The sequence below is a fragment of the Crocodylus siamensis genome, chromosome 12 (assembly GCF_052110815.1).
Source record: "Crocodylus siamensis isolate JL-2025a chromosome 12, ASM5211081v1, whole genome shotgun sequence".
In the NCBI taxonomy this organism is placed as follows: Eukaryota; Metazoa; Chordata; order Crocodylia; family Crocodylidae; genus Crocodylus; species Crocodylus siamensis.
This window is the reverse complement of record NC_143406.1, coordinates 39,065,008-39,087,608: the sequence shown is the minus strand read 5'-3', so window position 1 is coordinate 39,087,608 and position 22,601 is coordinate 39,065,008. Positions and strand designations below refer to the sequence as shown.

General features: G+C 41.4%; 1 protein-coding gene across 2 annotated transcripts in view; it reads right to left on the bottom strand.

Moving 5' to 3' along the window:
• The window catches only part of TRRAP (transformation/transcription domain associated protein), a 138,112-nt gene that overhangs the window by 114,604 nt on the left and 907 nt on the right, over window positions 1-22,601 (bottom strand). For both annotated transcript variants that reach the window (XM_090023203.1, XM_090023204.1), the window contains exons 3-14: window positions 21,933-21,982; window positions 18,644-18,754; window positions 17,414-17,518; window positions 16,573-16,656; window positions 15,128-15,184; window positions 13,512-13,637; window positions 9,494-9,571; window positions 9,210-9,298; window positions 7,772-7,868; window positions 7,199-7,337; window positions 4,956-5,034; window positions 3,332-3,566 (exon numbers count right to left, since the gene is read on the bottom strand). In XM_090023203.1, coding sequence (XP_089879329.1) covers window positions 3,332-3,566; window positions 4,956-5,034; window positions 7,199-7,337; window positions 7,772-7,868; window positions 9,210-9,298; window positions 9,494-9,571; window positions 13,512-13,637; window positions 15,128-15,184; window positions 16,573-16,656; window positions 17,414-17,518; window positions 18,644-18,754; window positions 21,933-21,982 — 1,250 coding nt within the window. The remainder of the gene's footprint in view (window positions 1-3,331; window positions 3,567-4,955; window positions 5,035-7,198; window positions 7,338-7,771; window positions 7,869-9,209; window positions 9,299-9,493; window positions 9,572-13,511; window positions 13,638-15,127; window positions 15,185-16,572; window positions 16,657-17,413; window positions 17,519-18,643; window positions 18,755-21,932; window positions 21,983-22,601) is intronic.

Sequence of the window (22,601 nt, the reverse complement as noted above, 5' to 3'; positions counted from 1 at the left end):
TATACTTCTTTGCTTCATAGTCCTAATATTCTTTCATATAAACTTTAGACTCTTTTTAAACTACAGCTGACTTTAATTTAGGGATGGTAAAGCATTGTATTTTCACCCTTCATGTTTTTATATTACTTCATATAAATGTACGAACTATTATTATAAATGTTAAATTCCAATTTGATAAATAGAAAAATCATAAAGAACTGGAACCATGCCACAGTATGCCATTTCAAGCAGAAAATACAAAGGCACGATAAAAAGGACTGATGCTTCTTATTTTGAAAACCAATCCCGATTTCAAAATACTGAATATAGTATAACTACTGCCAACTCACTACAATGCACAATATTGTCTAGTGCAAGGGTGGGCAAAACACGTCCCTGTCTGGTCCAGGCACCGTCCAGCCATGGCGCGTCCTGCCACCCCCTAGGCATGCAGCGGGGTTGGGGTGGTTCTGCAGCTGGATTACCTTTCTAGGCAGCACAGGCAGTGGCAGCTCCTTCCAGTTGCCTCCACCTGTGGTCCCAGCCCCACAGAACCAGTGGGGATCCAAGCGCACAGCCCCAACCCAGCCCATCCCACACCTGCTCTGGAATCACCTGCACTGACCAGCAGCAGCAGCTGGACGGAAACTGTTGCTCAGCATCAAGGAAAAGCGGCCACTCCCTCACCGCTGCCAGGCTCTTCCTGCTGCAGCTGCCAAGAGCCACACCGGGCTGCCCTGCAGCTGCTCTGCACTACCATCGCTGCACCACTGGGCAAACTGAAGGCAGCAGTGATGGCGGCAGAGACACAGGGCAGTTGCAGCAGGAAGGACCCAACAGCGGCAAAAGGAAGGGGCCGCTTTTCCACCCACACTGAGCAACTGTTTCTGCCCAGCTGCCACCGCTGCTCAGTGCAGGCAAGTCTGGAGCAGGTGTGAGGCAGGCCAGGTCAGGGCTGTGTGTTTGGGTCCCCACTAGTACCACGGGGCTGGGACAAGCAGGAGCTGTCACTGCCTGGGCTACCTAGAAAGCCACCACGCCATGGGCAGGCGGTGCAGAGCATGTATGGGGCAGGCTGGAGTCAGGGCTGTGCCCATGGGTTCTGGCTGATCTGCTCCCACTGGGGTGAGTCCAGAGTGGGCATGGGACAGAGCTGGGGCTGCACACTGTTGGTAGTGGCAGGGAGGCACTGCAGGGCACATGGGCTCTGGGCTTTTGCTGGGGGGGGGGGGGGAGGGGAGAGGAGTACTGGGAGCTCAGAGGGGTTCCCATGCCCACCCCACCACACCCACAAATCCTCCCCTACAAGCCACAAAATGACACCCTCCCCTACACACAAATCACACACCCCACAAACCCCACACCCCTCCCTGCACTTATCCTCCCTCCCCCGCACCACACACACACACACACACACACACACACTCCCCCCTGGGGGCAGCCAGTGCTATATGCACACACCCCACCACACACCCCCCAGTCATCCGTCCCCCTCCACACACCCCACAAACCCCCATACTCACATGCCCACAGCCCTCTACAAACCTCAAACTCACCCACATCCCCCCACAATATAGAAGAGCAAGACTTCATTTTGAAGTATTATGCAATCACCTCTATACATGCGATGCAAATACACAAAAATCAGAACAATAATATATTTTTTAAATAAAATTAAAATATGTTATTGTCAATGTTTAATTTTTAGTATATAATTTCTTGGTTTTTTTCTGGTTCCAAGATGACAAACCCCCTTCCTAAAAGAGTACTTCTGAGGGCAAGGGGTGAGACTTCTGGTAGCAACAATCAGGAGTTAGGGGGCTGGACTTCTGGTCCCAAGATGGTGACCAGAGGGTGGGCCACCTGTCAAGGGGCAGGGCTACCCTTGCAACCTACGAGACAGCTCATCAAAACTCATTAAGTGGCCCTCCAGCCAAAATAATTGCCCATCCCCTGATCTAGCATTTACGGTTTTTTTCTTTTTTTCTTACTTAAAAAGTCAGACATTTACATTTAGGGTGAGAATACAATGCCTTACCTTCACTAAATTAAAGCCAGCTGTGGTCTAAACCTAGCCAAGCCTAAGTGGTATAGTACCTCTTGTTAGCTCAGAAGTAGTGATGCCTAAATACAGAGGCAGCCAGATCTAAACTCTACCAGGCACGGTTCAGGCTATGCACGGAAGTCAAGGGTGTCAAACATACGACCCATGAAACTGTTCCATCTGGCCCACCAGCAGGCTACTGGATACTGAAACTAGTTGGGGAGGGAGCATGGTCTGCCAGCAGAATTCAGGGCCCCTGGACCCTGATAGATATGACCATTAGTGGCAGCCCCCCAGACCCTCACCCAAACACACCCCACTGGCTGCTGTTGGTCCTCAAGCCACAGCTTTGTAAAAGTCTCCAACTGTTGTGCTAAAATGCATCACAGAACTCAGAGCAGGTCCATATGGAGAACTTTATTTTAGCACTATGGCTGCAGCTAATGTTAAAGCATACTGGCACTGGTACAGTGATGAGAGATTTTTTCCTCAAAAAAACTTAATGTGAACAAGTTCTTGTAGAGCAATCATGCTTAGCCCTTAAAAGGTAAAAGGTGCTCAGTACAGCACAATCATCAGAACTCTTTGCATGTAAACTGGTCACCATAGCTTTTTCTTTAGGGATACCCATCAACTATTCAATAGGAAAGATGGGAGTTATAAGGGAATTAGAAGGATGGTGTTTAGGCAGAGGGGGAAAAGTAGATACACCCAGATTTTTGTTTAAGAGTACGCAAAGACCCTCTCTTACTGTGCCCCCACCCTCACCAACTGAATGGGAATTCAATTCCTATACTCCAAAAGAGGTTGTCCAACTTGTGGCCCCCAAGGGGTTAAGTTACAGCCTGGGGGCTCCTGCCTGGCCACAATTCTCACCAGTGTTCCTGCTGCTGCCAGGAGGGGGGTCCAGGTGGCCTGCAGGACTGGAAGGGCCACACCCTGCATGGTTGGGGGGCCCAGACGGCTGTGCACCATGTGGCCCTGGGTCCCTTAGAAGCTGGACAGCCCTGCTTTGGAAGATTTGCTGAACATAGGCCCGTGTTGCAAAACAATTCCTCTCCAACTTAAGATACTGCACAAGGTATGTAAGGGAGTTTAAATGTCTTCCACTGAAGTATTTGGAACTAGCCACTACTACAGGCAAAAGATCAAGAGTAGATCATATCATTCAGTCTGGCTATTCCTATATGAACCCTATTCTCAGGAAGTAGGAAAAAGAGCCTACTAATATGCACTTGACAAGATGAAGAGATTTGGGGGATAATGTTTATCTACATTCCACATGAAACTGTTCAGGCAAATTAATACCTCTAACATCCGCATGAGAATGTCTCTGCCATTGCCATTTTCCTGTTCGCTTTTGGAACGGATACAGTCTACCAGGTTCAGCAGAAGCTTGCAAGACATTGTCTGGATACTGCTAGGTAATGATTCATCATCTATGTTCTTGGCAAACAGCTGGACAGCAAGGGAGAGATCATTCAGTGGTAAATGTTGACGGACATGATGTACCAGGTCTGCGAGAGTACTGTATGCAAGAGGTCTAAAATAAAAAAAGCAAATATCATATGGATTATATAGCTATAATCTGCCATTATTCTGATATTATATCTATAAAAAGCTATTTTAAAAAGGTATTAAAATTCTAATCACAAGTGAATAGTCGCATTTAAAACTGTTTTAACCCACCCGTACATATACAAAGGTATAAACTTCATATACATTTTACACATAGGAGAAGAGTATAAAGAACTTATTTACACCTAATATTCCTTCCCCAAGTTCTATTTCTCCTCTTTACTACCTAGTTACCAACAGGCATGTTCTTCAAATGCACACTTACATGAATCTTTTGTAATTCCCAAATTTAAAAAAGTTTATACACATAAACATGTTTATTCTGCATACCATATGCCCACAAGAACAATTTAAGAGCACAACAGCTGCATCTGTTGTGCTATAACATTTGTGGGTTTTTTCCCCAGCAAAAAAAGGTTATAGATTTTCAAATGTGAGTTTGTATTTTAACAAAAAAAAGAGGTTTTATTCAACTATGTTTAAAAAAAAAAAAATAGTAACTTGTCTGGCAATAACACCTGTGTGCATCTTGCTACATACAGAACACAGGGTAGAGATGCAAACAGAAATGCATTAAAGTTCATCAACAACAGTTCACTTCATCTGATGCTAACCCAACTACCTCCCTCTTTCCAGCCAAAACAGGAGACTTACACAACAGTATGACACCCCAGCATGCTAACCTACAAAGAAACTTAAACACATAAAACCCTAAATAAAAAAACAAAAATAAAACTTAAAAAAAGAATCTGATTTACTTCAGAAATAATTTGGAAACTTAAGTGTTTAAATCACTGACAGACTATTTGTTTCATAATACTAACATCAACCAGATGAATACATGAAAATTAATTCCTCTTGCTTACCTACCAAGACCGAAACTCAGTGCCATCATTTGTGCTTAAAAAAAGGTAGGAAAATCTCTGAACTAAGATCATAACACATAAAATTCTCTTTAAAAATGTATTTATAATTTTCAGGTGCACACTGAGTTACCAACTTAAAATTAATGCAAATTTTTCACTTTGCCGCTACCCGTCATTTCAGGAATGTGATGCAACTGGTTTATTTAGGGTTTTTTGTTCAAATGAATGGAAGTGTAAATTTTGCTGAAACCAGAAAAAAAAATCTAGACCCCCTAATATTCCTTCTTCCCCACAGTAAGTGTGTTCGAAAAGCTCTGCAAGTCAAGGAAATAGAGTTTTTCCCCCACGTCTTTCATTTCACTCTCCACTCATACACTTATGCTCAGAGACCACACAATCATAGATGCATTCATTACAGACTCTGTTAAACACCATTTAAAAAAAACCACACAATACTGGCGTGCACAGATGCTCCAGTTTTGTTATACCTCAGTGTCTCTCGAGCAGTGTATCCAGAGCCAATTAGTATAGATTCGTCGAATAGTTTGTCCATGCATGGAATAAATTCTATAATGCAAAAAAAGTATAGATGTCACCAGAAAGATAAGTAAAACCAAAAACAATTAAGTATTGCATCATTTAGCTAATATACATACACCATAAATACAATGTGTAGTCTATTAAACAGCATTTACTTGACTATAAATGCTGCAGTCAGTTTCTACTTTAAACAGCATATTTTAGCATGTATTCCAAGCAATAAAATTGGTACAATGAAAAAAGTTACAGTTGTCAACAGAAAGGCATCTGCTTATAATAAACAATTCTAAATTAAAAAAAAAATAAATAAAAAAAAAAAAAAAAATCAGGCCCTGTTAAATGAACGAGTGGCATTCAAGGGTGTTACTACACAGTACAACCTTAATTTTTCAACCCTCTCTCTCACAAACTACTTATGTATCATGCATCTCAGTCTATTTTGAGGTATGACAGGCCAAGATGAACAATTAACGTTTGGACAAAGTCTAGGAACGAAGACAAAGGCAACACAGTAATGGTCAAGAAGAAATAAAACCATTAAGATGGCTGGTTCACTTAGTGTCCCATATATGTAAAACACAGTGAGAAGTCCACTGCTAATCAAAGGGTCAAGTGGGAAGAGCAAGAAAATGTCTATTAGTTAGGAAGGCATGAAGAATACTTGAAGCTAAGGGTGGCAATTTTGAACTGATTCTTGGATGATCAGGGAGCCAACAGAGTCTGTTTTAATTGGCCATAGATGTGTGCTCATGCCTACAGGGGGAGGAAAGACAAGTTGCTTGAATTGTTGCAGGAGAGCTTAAATCTAAGGAAGATACAGAGTAAAGAGATGCAATAATAATTAACACATTTGGAGTGTCTCAATTCCTGAGGTCTTTACAAATCAATAAAACTATCTACTTTATCAGAGGAGACAAATAAGATAAAGAGTTCAAAATACCATGGTGGTGGTGACTGATGTGGAAAGAGAAGAGTTTAGTTGGAGAGTGGAGCAAACTGAAGATCTGAGCCCAGAAAGAAACAGGATGGAGATGTAAACAGGTCTGACAATAGCACACTTGCTCAAGAGATGCAATTGTCATAAAAGATGGAGCTAAGCAAGGAGAAGAAAATCAAGTCCTATTGTTCAAGGCAGGCACAGAAAGCAGCCAGTATATAAACTCCATGTCCAATACAATCTTCATGGGTTTTTTTTTCCTTTTCCTGCTTTCTGTTACATTAAAATGTGCAGTTACAAAAGTTAAGGTGAAGTACACAGGGTGTACACTAACAAGATTCACTAATGGTTATTAAACATTAAAACACACTTCACTTAAAGCTTTAATAGAGGTGCAAGACAAAATTAGGGTCTTAGAACTCAGAAAATTGAATCTAAGTTTTATCGTTTTAGTCTTGCAAAATGACAAAGCTGTTTTTATTTTAAAAATGGGAAGCATCAGAGATAAAAAATAATTAAATATGTATGGTCTCTAAATTGCACTTTGATTTTAAAACAGAATTAAAACAGCTTTTAGTCGCATTTAAAACCTTAGCCTGAGACTTGCACACAGAAAGTGAATGCATGTATCCTATTTTTGGTCAGTTAATTGGTATCACAACAAGTGGGTCACCCCTATGGACAACAGCAAAGAGTGTGGTGGGGGCAGAAGAAAGGAACCCATACAGCAAAGATGAAAACTAACAACTTAAACTATGAGAAGCAAGTTACTCTCAAACAGAGCAATCCAGCCAGAAGACCAATCTTCCCCAGACTGAAAACAGTCACCATGAAAACAGGGATACCAGATTAATCATATGCTTATTTTCCTAAGCACATACATGTGTACAATAATAGGTCCTACTATAAAGTGCTTATCACCAATAATAAATAGGCAGTGCACAGGTTTTAAAAATGGAAAGTTCTGCCAAAAACATCTGTTTTATTCTAAATCGCACTCTATGACAGTACAGTTTTCTAGCCTGGGACAAAAGGAAGATATTAAGGGAGGGGGAGAGAAACACGACACTACATTCATCATTTTCTCAGTAACTTCACCACCTGAAGAACAGAGAATACAAAATAGCCCAAGCTAAATAACTGGGCAAGAATCAATAACAGTGAATGGTTTAAAAAAGAAAACAAAAAGGATGTGCCAAATTGAGACAGCTACAATTTTTAGGCTCATTCTAAAAAAATTTTTAAAATACATACGACTCCTCAAGTCAGTGGTTAGAATGTGCTTAGCAGCTATTAAAAGTTCCTTTCGGAGATGTGCCGTTTCTGCTGGACAATTAGACAATAACTGCAGCATTCCTTTTACCATTTGCTGAGAGTACTTAGCCACCAAATCCTGCAAAGTAAATGCATTATATTTGTACTGCACATCATTTTTAAATTTTCTGTATATTTATATAGTAACATAGAGTGTTGCATCTGATGGAAACTCACCGATTTTCCCCTTTCAGATTTAAGATCTGGCATGTGATTCTAGGGTTACAGAGACTGGACTAAAATTTTCTTGCTTAAATTTTTCATGTATAAAACAATTACACTGAGCAGACAAGTGTTCTGTGGCGGAAATGTTTGGTCTACAGACTTGGATTTAAGTTTACTTTTTAAACTCTGACAAAATATATAACTTCAAATAAACTTCTCATTCCAAACTGGTACACAAATCTCTCCGATTCCTAGCCCCAGATGAACCTTTCCTACTTATTCTCTGGGTGCTGCCCTATAACAGAACTTATTTTATAAAACAGTGACAAGATCTTTAACACAACCTACCTGGTAAATTCTTATAATGTAAGCCAAGAATGACAATGTTTTAATCTGAGCAGCGATAAAGTCAGCGTACAACTCCTTATTGTAAAGTTTATGTTGCCTGAAATTGAATTGAATAAGGGTTACCAATGATTTCATCCTTCTCCTTCTTTATAGTGAGTTTAGAGCTCATGAGAGCTGTCAGCCTGTGGCCCACTTAGGTAGTCAAACCTTTCCCCCTTTGCCTTGCAGGAGGATAAATGCTGCCTGGGAAGCCCCATTCTTAATGGCTCAAGCTCCTTGCCCATTCAAGTCTCAACCTCTCAGGCAACAAGCAGAAACATTAAATATGCAGACCCCTGCATGCACTATGACAGGGATGGCCAACCTGCAGCACCTGTGCCACAACTAGCATGGGCAACCATTGTGTTACACAGTAGCAAATAGGGCAGGAAGCAAAAAGCATAGCAGCAAATCAAGCAAAGGAAGGGGATCCACACTGCAATCAGGGAGGATGCTAAGCTATGTTGGGGCAAGCCTGCCAAAAATGTTGGCCCCCACTGCAGCAGAAATCCTGCAGTAGCTTCATACACATTTGATGTTTTTATCTTATTAAAGTGACCAGTGATTTTTTAAAAATGTTTTAATACTTTTAATGCCCAGCATTACGCAGAAACCCAGCTTGATAAGCTGACTCTGTACCCCTTCTTCCTGCAGGGCTACTTCTAACTCTTCTTCAGATGAAACAATATTTTTTTATATTTTTTTTTTTTAAAGGTTCAAACAAAATGTCCCTCTAAACAATTAGGGAAGATAAGGAAAAACATCTTCTTCCTGCTAATACAGCCAGTGGTACTGGTTGGTATCAGGCAAGCTGTCTTTGATATAAGTGCTACAAAATCTTATCCCTCTACCCATATACAAGGCCAGGAAGGAAAAGCAATTTGTGGCATGTTTACAAATTTAAAAAAACCAAACTAACTCTGCAAACAAGGGGTCCAAACACCATCCATGACAACAGCGATTTTTGTGATGGCAAATGCCCACTAAAAATAATAATGAACAGATAAGCAACCACTAGATGGAAATTTGGAGTCAATAGGGAACTACTGCTCTACATCACAGGCTAGCTGGTAACCTGGAATGGAAATGTTTCATTTCCCAATGATTCTCCTGAGCTATGCTAATGATATTGCGTCCGATTTGAAATCAAAAGTAGCAAAAATTCTTTTTGTGGTACAAGCAACGAAAAGGAAAATTTGGTTGCTTGTATCCAACCAAGGGCCATGCTCTTAGATTAATTTTATTCATTTTTAGTTTTTATACAATTTAAGAGAGTTAGCTATTGAGAGACTAATTTCAAGACAGCAAAAAGAAGTACAGAGTATAAGCCAAACTCAGACCTATCCCCAATATCAAACTTTCTATTAGAGTCAAATTATTTTTTTAAGAAAAATCTTACCTTGCCTGTGCAGATACTTGTATTATAATTGTGTTCATGATCAAGGGCACAAATTCAGCCACTACATTATGAATGTTCAGTTTATACAGCTGAAATAATAAAGTTGGGGGGAAAAAAATCTCACATTTGAGCTCATATTTCTTACAGCAATCAAAAATAAATAAATTTGAATAAATAAGAATTACAGTGGCTTTTGTCACAAGTTTTAACTAAATATCTTCATTTCTACACCTTGCTTAGGGTATCTGGACAGTTAAAGTGTTAACAGTAAACACAATACTAACCTGATACATTAGAACAACAATAATGGGGAGTTCAGCCAGCACCTTCAAAGACAGAGAGCCTCTGGGAATTATAGAGTGCTGGACAAGAGAGAGAAAAAAGGAAAATACTTAAAATACAGTATACTTTCAGAGGAAGTGCTAGAAGTTTTGAAAAACAATCTCTATTAAAACCTGCCATTCACAAGAATAAACGTGACATTTAGGTGAATAACATATGTTCTAAGATATGTTGATATAAGAATGGTTTACTATTTGGACATTTTATATAGAGCTTTGATAAATAACCCCTAAAAAAAAATAGAAAAAGTGGGCTATGCATTTTTCCCATATACAACTCTGCAACGATCCTGCTATTGGCATGCAATTTGAGACCCATTTCCTGGTTAGAGATAGTGCGACAGGACAGAAAGCCTTGCAAGTGCATGGAAGTCAGAGCTTCCATGTCACACCAGTTCAGCTCACCTTCCAAGTGGAGGCAATAAACACAGGAGGCATGAAACAGGAAGGATGCAATTAAGAACCAGGTCTGGGCTGTGAGACTTAAGAGCAATCTGTGATTGCTGAGAGTGTGCAGGGATGGGAGTAAGCATTTCAGTGAAAAAGTAGGGAAAACAATCTGGGAAGGACCAATCATGGGCTAAGTAACCCTTCATAGCTTATAGACACAAGGAGAAAGCAAGCAAGAAAGCAAGAAAATGAGAATGTCAAGCCTAACTGAGGAAAAACAAACAGAGGTAGCAAAGGACCCGAAATGAATAAGGCACAGATGAAAAGCGTACTAAACCACCTAGTTTATATAAGAAGCCACAACTCTCTAAGCATGGGATCCTATTCTACTTCAAACCTGTCCAAAACTTTTCCATCAGCTTCAGCAGGAGCTAAATGAGACCCTAAATTACCCAATGGGCCAACAGAGAATCTCTTTTTCTATTAGATTTATACTCAATATAAATAGCTATTTCTTGCTTTGGTCCTTTATGTAAGTTTCAAGTGGTGGACATGGCTCTTATCTGTTCAGTTTTCAGTAAGATTTATTTGTAATATAAATGAGGAGTCCCAAGGGCTGGGGTTCGATCCCTGGCTCTGCTACACTGTGTGACCTTGGGCAACTCATTCACGTGCTTTGTGCCCCGTGAAATGGAGACATCAACGCTTCCTTTGAACAAGCAGGATGAACTAGCGCTCCTGGTTGCACTAAATGCCTATGACTTAGTGGGGCTGATGGAAACCTGGTGGGATTCATCCCATGACCGGGCAGTACATATCGAGGGCTATAGATTGTACAGAAAGGACAGGGTGGGGAAAAAGGGGGGAGGGGTTGCGCTCTATGTTAAGGAGCAATATACATCAACCCTCATCAAGACAGAATCAAAGGATGAGGAAGTAGAAGGACTGTGGGTTAGGCTACATGGGGGGCAAGGAGAAAAGGATTTGGTGGTAGGGGTCTGCTACAGACCCCCATATCAAGGGGAAGAAATAGATTTGGGGCTCCTGAGGCAACTCTTGGAGACCATAAAAGCTAAAGAGGCGGTGGTCATGGGGGACCTAAACTACCCGGACATCTGTTGGGAGACACAGACAGCAAAGTCCCACCACTCACGCAGGTTTCTAACCTGTGTACAGGACCTCCACCTGACGCAGGAGGTACATGGTCCCACTAGGGGGAATGCCTTACTGGATCTGGTATTGGCAACGGGGGATGACATAGTAGGGGACCTACAGATCGGTAGCCATCTGGGGGACAGTGATCACCTAAAAATACAATTCAACATAAGGCGTCGAGTGGGTAAGGTAACTAGTAGGGTGAACGTGCTGGACTTTAGGAAAGCTGATTTCAGTGAACTCAGGCGATTAGTGAAGGACGCACTACAGAGTAGTAGTTTTGAAATGATGGGAGCCCAAGAAGGGTGGCTGTGCCTTAAGGAAACTATCCTTCGAGCACAAAGCGAGACGATCCCCGTGAGAGGTAAAAGAGGGAAAGGGGCCAGGAGGCTTCCCTGGCTGACCAGAGAAATCCAGGGCAGACTAAGGGCCAAAAGGGGAGGACATAAAAAGTGGAAACAGGGAGAGTTCACCAAAGAGGAATATACCTCTTCTGCTCGTGCTTGTAGGGAGGCAGTTAGACAGGCCAAAGCTACCATGGAGCTGAGGATGGCAACCCAAGTAAAAGACAATAAGAAATTGTTTTTTAGATATATAGGGAGTAAAAGGAAGGCCCAGGGAGGAATAGGACCTCTGCTAAATGGGCAGAAACAATTGGTGACGGACAGAGGGGACAAGGCTGAACTCCTCAACGAGTTCTTCGCCTCAGTGTTCCTAAGCGAGAGGCATGACAAGTCTCTCACTGGGAGTGTAGGGAGGCAGCAGCAAGGCACCAGACTTCCATGCGTGGACCCTGAGGTGGTGCAGGGTCACTTGGAAGAACTGGATGCCTTTAAGTCGGCAGGCCCGGATGAGCTCCATCCGAGGGTACTGAAGGCACTGGCTGACATCATTGCAGAGCCACTGGCGGGAATATTTGAACGCTCGTGGCGCACAGGTCAAGTCCCGGAGGACTGGAAAAGGGCCAATGTGGTTCCCATTTTCAAGAAGGGGAGAAAGGAGGACCCGGGCAACTTTAGGCCAGTTAGTCTCACCTCCATCCTTGGCAAAGTCTTTGAAAAAATTATCAAGGCTCACATTTGTGAGAGCCCGGCAGGGCAAGTTATGCTGAGGGGAAACCAGCATGGGTTCATGGCAGGCAGATCGTGCCTGACCAATCTAGTCTCTTTTTATGACCAGGTTACAAAACGCCTCGACGCAGGAGGAGGGGTGGATGTCGTACACTTGGACTTCAGGAAGACCTTTGATACGGTATCCCACCCCATACTGGTGAACAAGTTAAGGGGCTGTGACTTGGATGACTGCACAGTCCGGTGGGTGGAGAATTGGCTGGAGGGTCGCACCCAGAGAGTCGTGGTGGATGGGTCAGTTTCGACCTGGAGGGGTGTGGGCAGTGGGGTCCCGCAGGGCTCGGTCCTTGGACCGATACTCTTTAATGTCTTCATCAGCGACTTGGATGAGGGAGTGAAATGTACTCTGTCCAAATTTGCAGATGACACTAAGCTATGGGGCGAAGGGGACACGCCGGAGGGCAGGGAACAGCTGCAAGCAGACCTGGACAGGTTAGACAAGTGGGCAGAAAACAACAGAATGCAGTTCAACAAGGAGAAATGCAAAGTGCTGCATCTAGGGAGGAAAAATGTCCAGCACACCTACAGCCTAGGAAATGACCTCCTGGGTGGCACGGAAGTGGAAAGGGATCTTGGAGTCCTAGTGGACTCCAAGATGAACATGAGTCGGCAGTGTGACGAAACCATCAGAAAAGCCAATGGCACTTTATCGTGCATCAGCAGATGCATGACAAATAGGTCCAAGGAGGTGATACTTCCCCTCTATCGGGCGCTGGTCAGACCGCAGCTGGAGTACTGCGTGCAATTCTGGGCGCCGCACTTCACGAAGGATGCGGATAATCTGGAGAGGGTCCAAAGAAGGGCCACTCGTATGGTTAAGGGCCTGCAGGCCAAGCCCTACGAGGAGAGACTAGAGAAACTGGACCTTTTCAGCCTCCGCAAGAGAAGGTTGAGAGGCGACCTGGTGGCTGCCTATAAGTTCATCGGGGGGCACAGAAGGGAATTGGTGAGTATTTATTCACCAAGGCGCCCCCGGGGGTTACAAGAAATAATGGCCACAAGCTAGAAGAGAGCAGATTTAGATTGGATATTAGGAGGAACTTCTTCACAGTTCGAGTGGCCAAGCTCTGGAACGGGCTCCCAAGGGAGGTGGTGCTCTCCCCTACCCTGGGGGTCTTAAAGCAAAGGCTAGATGTGTATCTAGCTGGGGTAATGTAAGCCCAGCACTCTTTCCTGCTTATGCAGGGGGTCGGACTCGATGATCTATTGAGGTCCCTTCCGACCCTAGCATCTATGAATCTATGAGAATGCAGGCACATTTATTAAAGAACACCTAGACTACTCACTGTTCTTGTTTCACTGTCCTCTCGTTCGGGATTTACTTTCACCGCGATGGTTGTAATCATGCCAACCATTTCTGGGGAAGGAACAGTGTTTTCTGGGATCACCTGAGGATTCTCAAAATATCGATTCTGAAGGCAAAAAAAGAGCAGAGGAAAACATTAAGAAAAGCAACGATACTGTTAACACTTTAGAAAAGAGGGCATCTGCCATACTGGCGTTCTTCAAAATACTTTTGTCCAAATGACCCCAGTACAGATGAATTTGCTCTGCACATACAAGTCCAGAATTTTTAGCCACTGCCTATTGAGGCAGGAGGCATCAGAAGGATTTTTTTGCATCCATAGTAGAATCTCTTGTAAAGAGATGTCTAAATGAAGACATGAAAAATCACTGCCCAACACTCTACAAGGGCTATGAAAACTGAGATTGCCTCTGTGAAACCCATGCCTTCAACTGCAGCACCTCCAAGGCACCCCAGCAATGGACACTGCTCTCTCTCTATTATGCTAAAAAGTGCTCATCTTCGAGGTGCTGAATGAAACAGCAACCTGATGCAATTACTTATTTTCCTCTCCTTTTCTAGGAAGAGGTAGGGCTTATCCCAACTGACGTACACAGAAACTGAGCTCTAAGTAAAGACATGAACATTCACTGTGCTGCATATCCTAAAGATTATGAACAGAGGTCGGAGTCTAACCAAGACACACTCCTACAGATGAACCCTGAGGACCCAAAGTTCAACTCTGACATGGTACACACACAGCAAGAAAGAACAAACAGAAATAGGAGGAAAGAGGGTCAGTCACACCAGTGCCAATATCAGCACACCCTTAGATAATTGAGGACAGCCTATTTCACTTGGTAAAAGAAAGGCTAAATTACCACATAAATTATGAAGTATACCACTATGAAAAGGGACTAAAACCAATGACAGTTTGATGGCAAACATCAAGGTATGTCCTATTAGTCATGGAAAGTTTCAATCTCTTGTTATTATTGAAGTGTTATTTATCACACATGTTTGAAAACATAAGACTAAACTGTGGACTCACATATTTATCAGTAACCTAATTTTAGCACTATTGATTAAAACAGTAAATAGTCTACTAAATTTACTAGAACAAAATGAACTCTAGGTATTGAGAAATTAAGCTTAGATTTGGGATGTTCTTTAAGAGGCAAGGCCTACTATAAGCCCATGTTGCCAAAAGTCAGATAGTCTCCTTTGAAAGGAGACCCAGAGTTCATTAAAGTTAATAAATATATATGCACACACATTTTATTACATACATTATATATAATGTAAGGTAACATAATATGTATATAAGGTAATATATGCACGCTGTGTCCTGAGTACAGCATGAGACTAAAATGGAGGCTAATGAGAGAACGGGAGAACTCATTACAAGTCATTACACTCCCCCATACCCACCGCCATTTAAAAAGTAATATTCATTCCCCATATAATTATTTTAATTTAAACAGCATCAATTTTACAACACTATATTGCAACAATTATTTTACGGCATTTTTGAATTTGCACTAGAGCAGAAAAGCAACTGCTTTTAGATAAGGACTATAGACACTGAAATTGTGGAAATCAGGGAATAACACCAACCACAACTTTTGGAAGTTCCTTGTAAATCTGTTTCACAAAGTCCAAAAAGTGATGAATCTGTAAAGGAAAGAATATTATATTTAGCACAGGGAAAAAATTGAGTTAATTACTCCAGGATCTTTGTATCAATACTATATAACTGTACGCAATTAGTCTTGAGCCAGTGTCCTTCAAGTTAACTATCAAGCTACTTAATGCCAACATTAATTTGAATGGTAGTAGACCATTAGAAAGATCCTGACTCAGCTTTCCTACAAGTATAATTCAGATATGCGACTACAAATATAATTATTCCATAACCATTAAAATCCTCTCAATGGTGGAACAGGAAGAGGAGACGATAAAACTGCAACCTCTTTCTAACAGTGGTAAGGATATGAGGGGCAGGAGGTGGGAGGAGAGAGAGAAACCCACAGGTTTCTTACTTGTTTCTGTCTCAATCTTTGTTTCAGATCTTCTTCCACTCTCAGTCTAAAAGATATGATTGTTCTTTCTCTTTTGGGGGTTTCTTACAATAGGATGGTGATTTTGGTTCTTTTTATGCTCCTTCATCTGTAACTTTTTTGTCCTCCATCTCATTGTTTTGTCTGTGAATCCCACCCTGTGCAATATTTGCCCACCCTTCCTCCATGCCTGAATTTCTTGGGCTGTTCAACCCCTTCCATGCGCTTATTCTGCCTCTGTACTTTCCCTACTCCTGTGCATTTCCACACAGACTTCTGGCAGGAATAAAAGCATGAGAATAAGAAGTAGTAAAAGCTAGTCAGCTATAACTTCAAACTGTGCTTGGTTAAGAGAGGGTTTTTACTCCACCACAATAAGTGAGGTCATATGGCCCATAAAGTTTAAGAACAAAGCTGGTAAAGACCCAAATCATTATGCTCCAGAACAGCACCACTGACAGTCATCATATAAAGCATTTTTAAATGCCTAACATATTGAAATTAATTACAATACTGTGTTATTCACTGACAGTAGAAAAGTTCTCATCAAATAAATCCCAGCTGACCCACTTACAAGCCCTCCAAAGCTACACAACGCCCAGGCTACATCAAGTCACAGAGACAAGATATACGGCCACCAAGCTACACAGAAGCTGCCCCACTGCTATACCAGACACCCTTCACTGCTGCACTGCATGTCCTTCCCATACCATAGCCCCCATTCTCCCACACCCATGTGCCCTGACTCACACTCAGCTCCCCATGCTGCTACACTACCCTGCACACTGGGCCAGGGATGGAAATGGCACCACAGGAGGGAGGGAGAGCCTGGAGACTCCTGCTGCTCTTGCAGCCAAAAGGGAGGGAGCTGCAGCCAGTGAGCCTGAGGCCTTAATTTAACTCCTTGCAGGCCATATGCAGCCTGTAGGCCACCAGTCAGACAGCCCAGAAATAAACAATAAGTGGAATCATTTCTATACAACATAATAAAATATAACTTACTTCTTGGGTAATTGGTGGTCGAAATTGTTTGTGCAGTTCAATAATTATTCGCAAACAAATAAGTACATTCTCTTCATTCTCCGTCTGAAAAAAGTCTTTAATTAGCCCACTGCTGTATTTTTAGTCAATTTCATTACATACATTTTTTTCTGTGCCTCTAATTTATCATCAGTGACCTAAAAATTTCCTGCTAATATAAACTGCCACAAGGAAAATGCAGCATATTTGATACATTGCTTGCAATAGCCAGTCTGCCCACAGTCTGTGGGTGCAGCTACCGATTGCATTCAATGGAAATACAGATTCTGACACAATTAGGGCCCGTTTTGCAACCTCTTCGGGATCAGCATTTTGCAAAGTCCCACAGATAAACAGATGCTACTGAGGCTTTCACATGCAGGGTCTTTACAAACACACAGCTGTTTACATGACCCAAGGCTCAGCTCATCAATAAATTAGATTCTAGGCCAGCAAGAAACTGAAGGAAGAGCTTGAAGACAAGTGAATCAATAACTCAATTTGATGTTCCGAAGTCAGGCTAGAAAGTAGTGTTTTGTGAGACCGTGCCCAGAGTAATCAAGAACTATTCTAGGTCTAACAAAATCCTAACAATTCAAAATTCTAATTCATAGCAAGATAAAATCCACAGTGATGTTTTGTACATTAAAACCAATGTGCTGCAAAGACAAACCAATTCCCTACACTAGAAGAAGGCTACACATAAACTGGCCCCGAGCAGCACTCCATATTCTATCCTTAATAGTTCTGGAGGTAAGGAGGAAAAGAAATCTTTCTGAGAGTCAGAAAAACATATTTAAAAGGATAACGTTATTAAAAATACCTCTAAAAATCTAAACATCACAGACAAGATGTTTTTGGTATGGGGACGAAGATGTTCATTTGTCGGTATCCTGTGAATTATTTCAAGGACTAGCTTTCGGAGTTGCTGAAAGAAAAACATCAACACATCTTTAAAAGGAAAAACTTCATAAATCATAGAAAAGACAGGGCTAGAAGGAACCTCAAGGTCATCTACTTCAACTTTCTGCTCAAAGCAAGACCATCCCTGCCTAAAACATTTCAGACAAGTGTTTTAGAAACTACTAGGGATGGAGATTCCACAACTCTCTAGGTAGTTTATTCCAACACTTAGCCACCCTCATAGTTAATAAGCGCTTCCTGATTTCCCAATATCTTAATATGAAATCTCAATTTCCCTTGTAACAATTTAAGATGATTATTTTTGACCTGCCCCCTACAGCCACAGAGAACCATCTGTTATCCTCCTGTTTATAACCACACTTAATTTAAAGACTACACAGACTCCCTCCTCAGTCTTCTCTTCTCCAGGCCAAATGATTTCAGTTCTTCTAACCTTTTCTCATAAGCCATGGTTTCCAGGCCTCCAATTACTTCTGCTGCTTTTTACTGTACCCCTTATTTGTCTACATCTGTCTTGGAAGTGCAGTGCCCAAGACTGGACACAATATTTCAAGTGAGGCTTCACCAGTGCTTAAGAGTTGAAGACTCACTACACTGGACTTGTAAAATAAACCTCAGCCAGGAAAGTGTGACCTTTTTTGTTCAGCTCAATACTACTTTGCTGCATGCATGCACACTACTTCCCTCTAATATTTAGTGGGGTATGAGGCTCTAAATAACACAAATTTCAAATGTAGTTAAAGAACTGTATGCCTTCAAAGGCAAAATGGGAAGTTTTACTGCCAAATTGCTGATGTTCTGACATGTTAATGATTCATTTGTAGATATGCATTCCCGTTACTGACTACAAAGAAAAGTATGTGTACTATACATTAATGTAAATATGTTCCATGTGTTTTTATTAGAAATGCAAATTTACAAAACAGAATTTTTAACTTCATTTCTTAATTATCTTGCTAAGGGCAGCACATTCTTTTCCCAACTATGCCACGCTACATAGATATATTTTTGACTTTCAGGCATATGGACAATTAAATCTTCTAAATAAGATAAAAAAATACTATAATTGCTGAATTAACCAGTCTATAGCACACATTAAAATGGATAACTGATACTTTGGTACAGGTACCTGTGCTGGTTTCTCCTGTAGAAACTGGACCTCTCCATCCTGCAGAAAGGTGAGAAATCTAGGGATGATGTGTTCCAGGAATGTAGAATATTGAGGGGACGATGTTACATTCTAATAATAAGAAAAATATAATTGATTACTTTGACCTGATGTCAATTTTTAAACAAGGCACACATAATATATACATGTTAGACAGATAATAGCATGTACATACAGGAACTATAAAATGCTAGCCACTGAAAGAGTTGAGAGAGGGGGTGTTAATCTTCAAAAATTGGTATCAGCTGCCTTCCGACAGAATATAAACATCATTATTAAAATGAGTAGAATTGAACACCTATCTTCCCCCTTGCTAATATGCTCCATGGTAAAGTTTCAACTACTGTTAACACACTCGTTCATGTCTAGAAAACCCACTCAAAGACAGTAACATTCATAGTATTTCAAATGCAAAGACTAACAGATGTGTCAAGCTGCAATGGATTCATATATTCACTAACACTCTAATTCGCTGCAATATTCAAGGCTTTAAATGAACAAACCAATTCAGATTCCTATTACTTCTAGATACTGTATGTTAAAATAAAACATTCTCATTCTTTTTCAGCACAGAAACTAATCTCATGTTTTTTTGCTTCAAAGATGGAGAGAGTGTTTACAAAGCAAAATTCTTCATTTGAGTGAGGCACCTAACTTAGAAGTGGAGTTTCAGTGATTCTGATGAATACTTGGAAACTCACAGCTACAGTCATTACAAGAATGTTTTCAGATTAATTTCTGCAGTGCCAGAAGTCTCATCTATACCCATCCCAAATATCTGTGGTGTAGAAAATTCAACATTTTACAGATGCATAGCTAAATATTTCAGCTGCGTAGTCTCATTCTTCCTATACGTACAAAGTTAACAAGTTATGTACAACCATCTCTGTTTTAATGTATGACTTCTTTAGATTATTTAACTATTAGCACTCACCGACCCAGTCGCAGACAAGGTCCCCCTGTACTAAACATTATACAAACGTAAAAAAGACAGGCCCTACCCCAAAGAGTCTATTGATAGACATGAAAAGAGGAGCACAATAAAACATGCCAAATTCGACAGCGTTGAACAGGACACTATCAAAGGATACTTGGCAGCAACAACAGGAGCTTCAGGTCTGCTGGGACCCCACTGCTGCTAACCAGGTTACTGCCTCCTCACCTCCCCAGCCCTGAAACGTGGGTGTGAGAATGTACCCTGTTCATTTCTAGCACTTTTCTAAGAGATCAGAAAAGGAAAAATCTACTCTAACTCCTCAGATAGGGATTGCAAGCATGGTACTTTCTGGCCTCACAAATAAATACAAATTACCCCCATTTACAAACTCAGCTACTACTCTGCAAAAACTTTTCTAATCCCTTTACTGAGCAGTAGAATGAGGAAGTAACAGCACTCTAGGCACTTTCAGAGTTGTCAAACTCGTAAGAACACAGTACGGTCCATTTCAGCCTCTTATGGATAGGAAGGAATAAGCAGCAGCTGAAACTGAACACACAGCTTTTCAAAAAAAAGAGTCAGAAACAGAAGCCAAGGACACAATTCTCTTTTCCAGGGTGTCAAAGATATGGCCCGGCCTGTGGAACTCCAAGAGCTGAACTTTGGGTCTCACACCCATCAGTAGCACGCGCTGGCCCCAGTGCATGCAGTGCACAAGTCTGGCACACACTGGGTACGGCACCTGCGCCAGACTAGCCCTGCAAGCTGGTTCTTGGGCCACATCAGGCCCGGCAACCATCCATGCACACTGGAGCCAGTACCCAGAGCCAGTCTGGCACAAGCACCTCATGCAGTGTGAACCCTGCGCCAGGCCTGCGCACACAAAACTGAGGCTCAGAGAGTCAAATTCATTCACCACTTAGGAGCCAGTTTGATATGAAAGACTGGGCTCCCCTGCAGAGCCCAGGAACAGTGCCAACTCAGGACAGTGCCCTGGTATAAAGCCCAGCAAATGAAACTGGCAAGAAGGCTGAACTCCACACCAGAGAATTATCTTACACTTCACTTATGGAGTCCTCCCCACCCACCTATCTGATATGCTACCAACTACTTGAACCAGCTAGCATGCACCTGAAATTCTTGCCTTCCTGCTTTTCACAGCACAGACTATGGTAAGATTTTCACAAAGTAACTGATTTTGAAGCAATGAGTGACACATGGTAAACTGAACACAGAACCACCTTTTGTGCATGTGCACCTTTGACATCCCTGGATATGGATTTACAAAAAAAAAAATCAAGTAATATTCCCACTACAGATTTTTAGCCACTTAGGAGGTTTGGCCACCCTGCTCTATACAAACTCTTCTGGCCACAACCAAACTCTTGACACAGCCAAGAGTAGCAGGAGACAACGTTTTTGAGATGCACATGCCCCAGTGTCAATGATGTACATGTACCACCTCAGCTCAAATAGTAATTTATGGTTAAATCACCTCTTAAAGTAATAAAAGAACTAAGGAAAAACCAAGAACAGAAATTAACAAAACAGTAAAAAAAAAAAAAAAAAAAAAAAAAGTCTGGTTTAACTATGTTTCTTTCTTCAGGAGTTGTATTTAAACTGCCCAGAAGCTGCACATGGCTCTTTATACATGGCCTGGCCACCTCTGGTACACAGCATTATTTTCTTTATGAAGTAGCTATATTAGCTCAAGTTGTGTTCCCTGTTAAGCAGCAGCAAAGAGCACCATCTTGCTGAATGTATCTTTGGATCATGCATTCAGCTGAGGTCCTGAACACTTGCAGGTCTCCATTCTGATGGTGATGTTTAATGACTTCATCTATAGCTCACAGATTAAACTCTATTTAACTAATGTACCAAAGATTTAGTGGACTTTTCTTTAAAGTGCAGAGAAATAAATATTCACTATGTGTCACTTCTTCATAAAAATAACTTACGAAATGTTAGAATAAAATGATTCTTTACATGACTTTTCTTTAAAGTGCAGAGAAATAAATATTCACTATGTGTCACTTCTTCATAAAAATAACTTACGAAATGTTAGAATAATGATTCTTTACATGCAAAAGAAAAAGGAAACAATAAGCTGAATAACTTTTAGGAAGTTGTTGGCACTGCACTGTAATAAATAAAATGAGATTCTCTCACACACGGAACCCACTACGAATGGCTACTATGTGCAAATAAAAACTAATCTCCTAAATGAAAGAACACCAGAAAGCAACATGGTGCACACAACCACAAGAAACAGTGCATTTAAAAATCGCTCAAACAGTGGTTTTGTTTAATTACCTCAAAATTCTCACTGACTTCTTGCATCATTTTCAGTTTGGTTTCATCAGCTGAAAAAAATTTCAAGTGAAATCAATCAAATATTTGGAAAAAAAATTCTCAAACAATCACCAAATTCACAATGGGAAGAAGCAATCAGATCTTATCAGTTCGGCTCTCATTGCCCAATTGAAAGGTACACAATTCTCACAACCGCCACACTCAGTCCCACCACTTCACACACACAAACACACATGCACATACTTCTCTCCAGGGCTCAAGCGACTTACGTTCATCATTTTGCTTCTTAAAAAAAGCCAGGCTCAAAGACGCCGCAAACGAACTCCAAGCGATTTTACTAACTCGATCAATGCGATCACCTTCTCGTGGGACACACATATACAATTTGCATCCGAGGCCAAATTAGCCCAGACCAATTCCAAATTCAAGAGTCCAGAACCATAAGTGGCCCTAGTACCGGCATACAAAAAAACTAGAACTCATGGTTCCAAAACAATATCTTTTATTAGACCAACCGGAAAATCGTAAGAAAACTGTCCTTTTCTGCATGCTTTCAGGAGTTTTTTCTATGTCTTCTTCTCTCAGACCAACATAGCTACCAAATACACCCCTACTACTAGCAAACATCCTCCACCCGCACCTTGGGCTTCAGATGTTTCCAAAACCTTT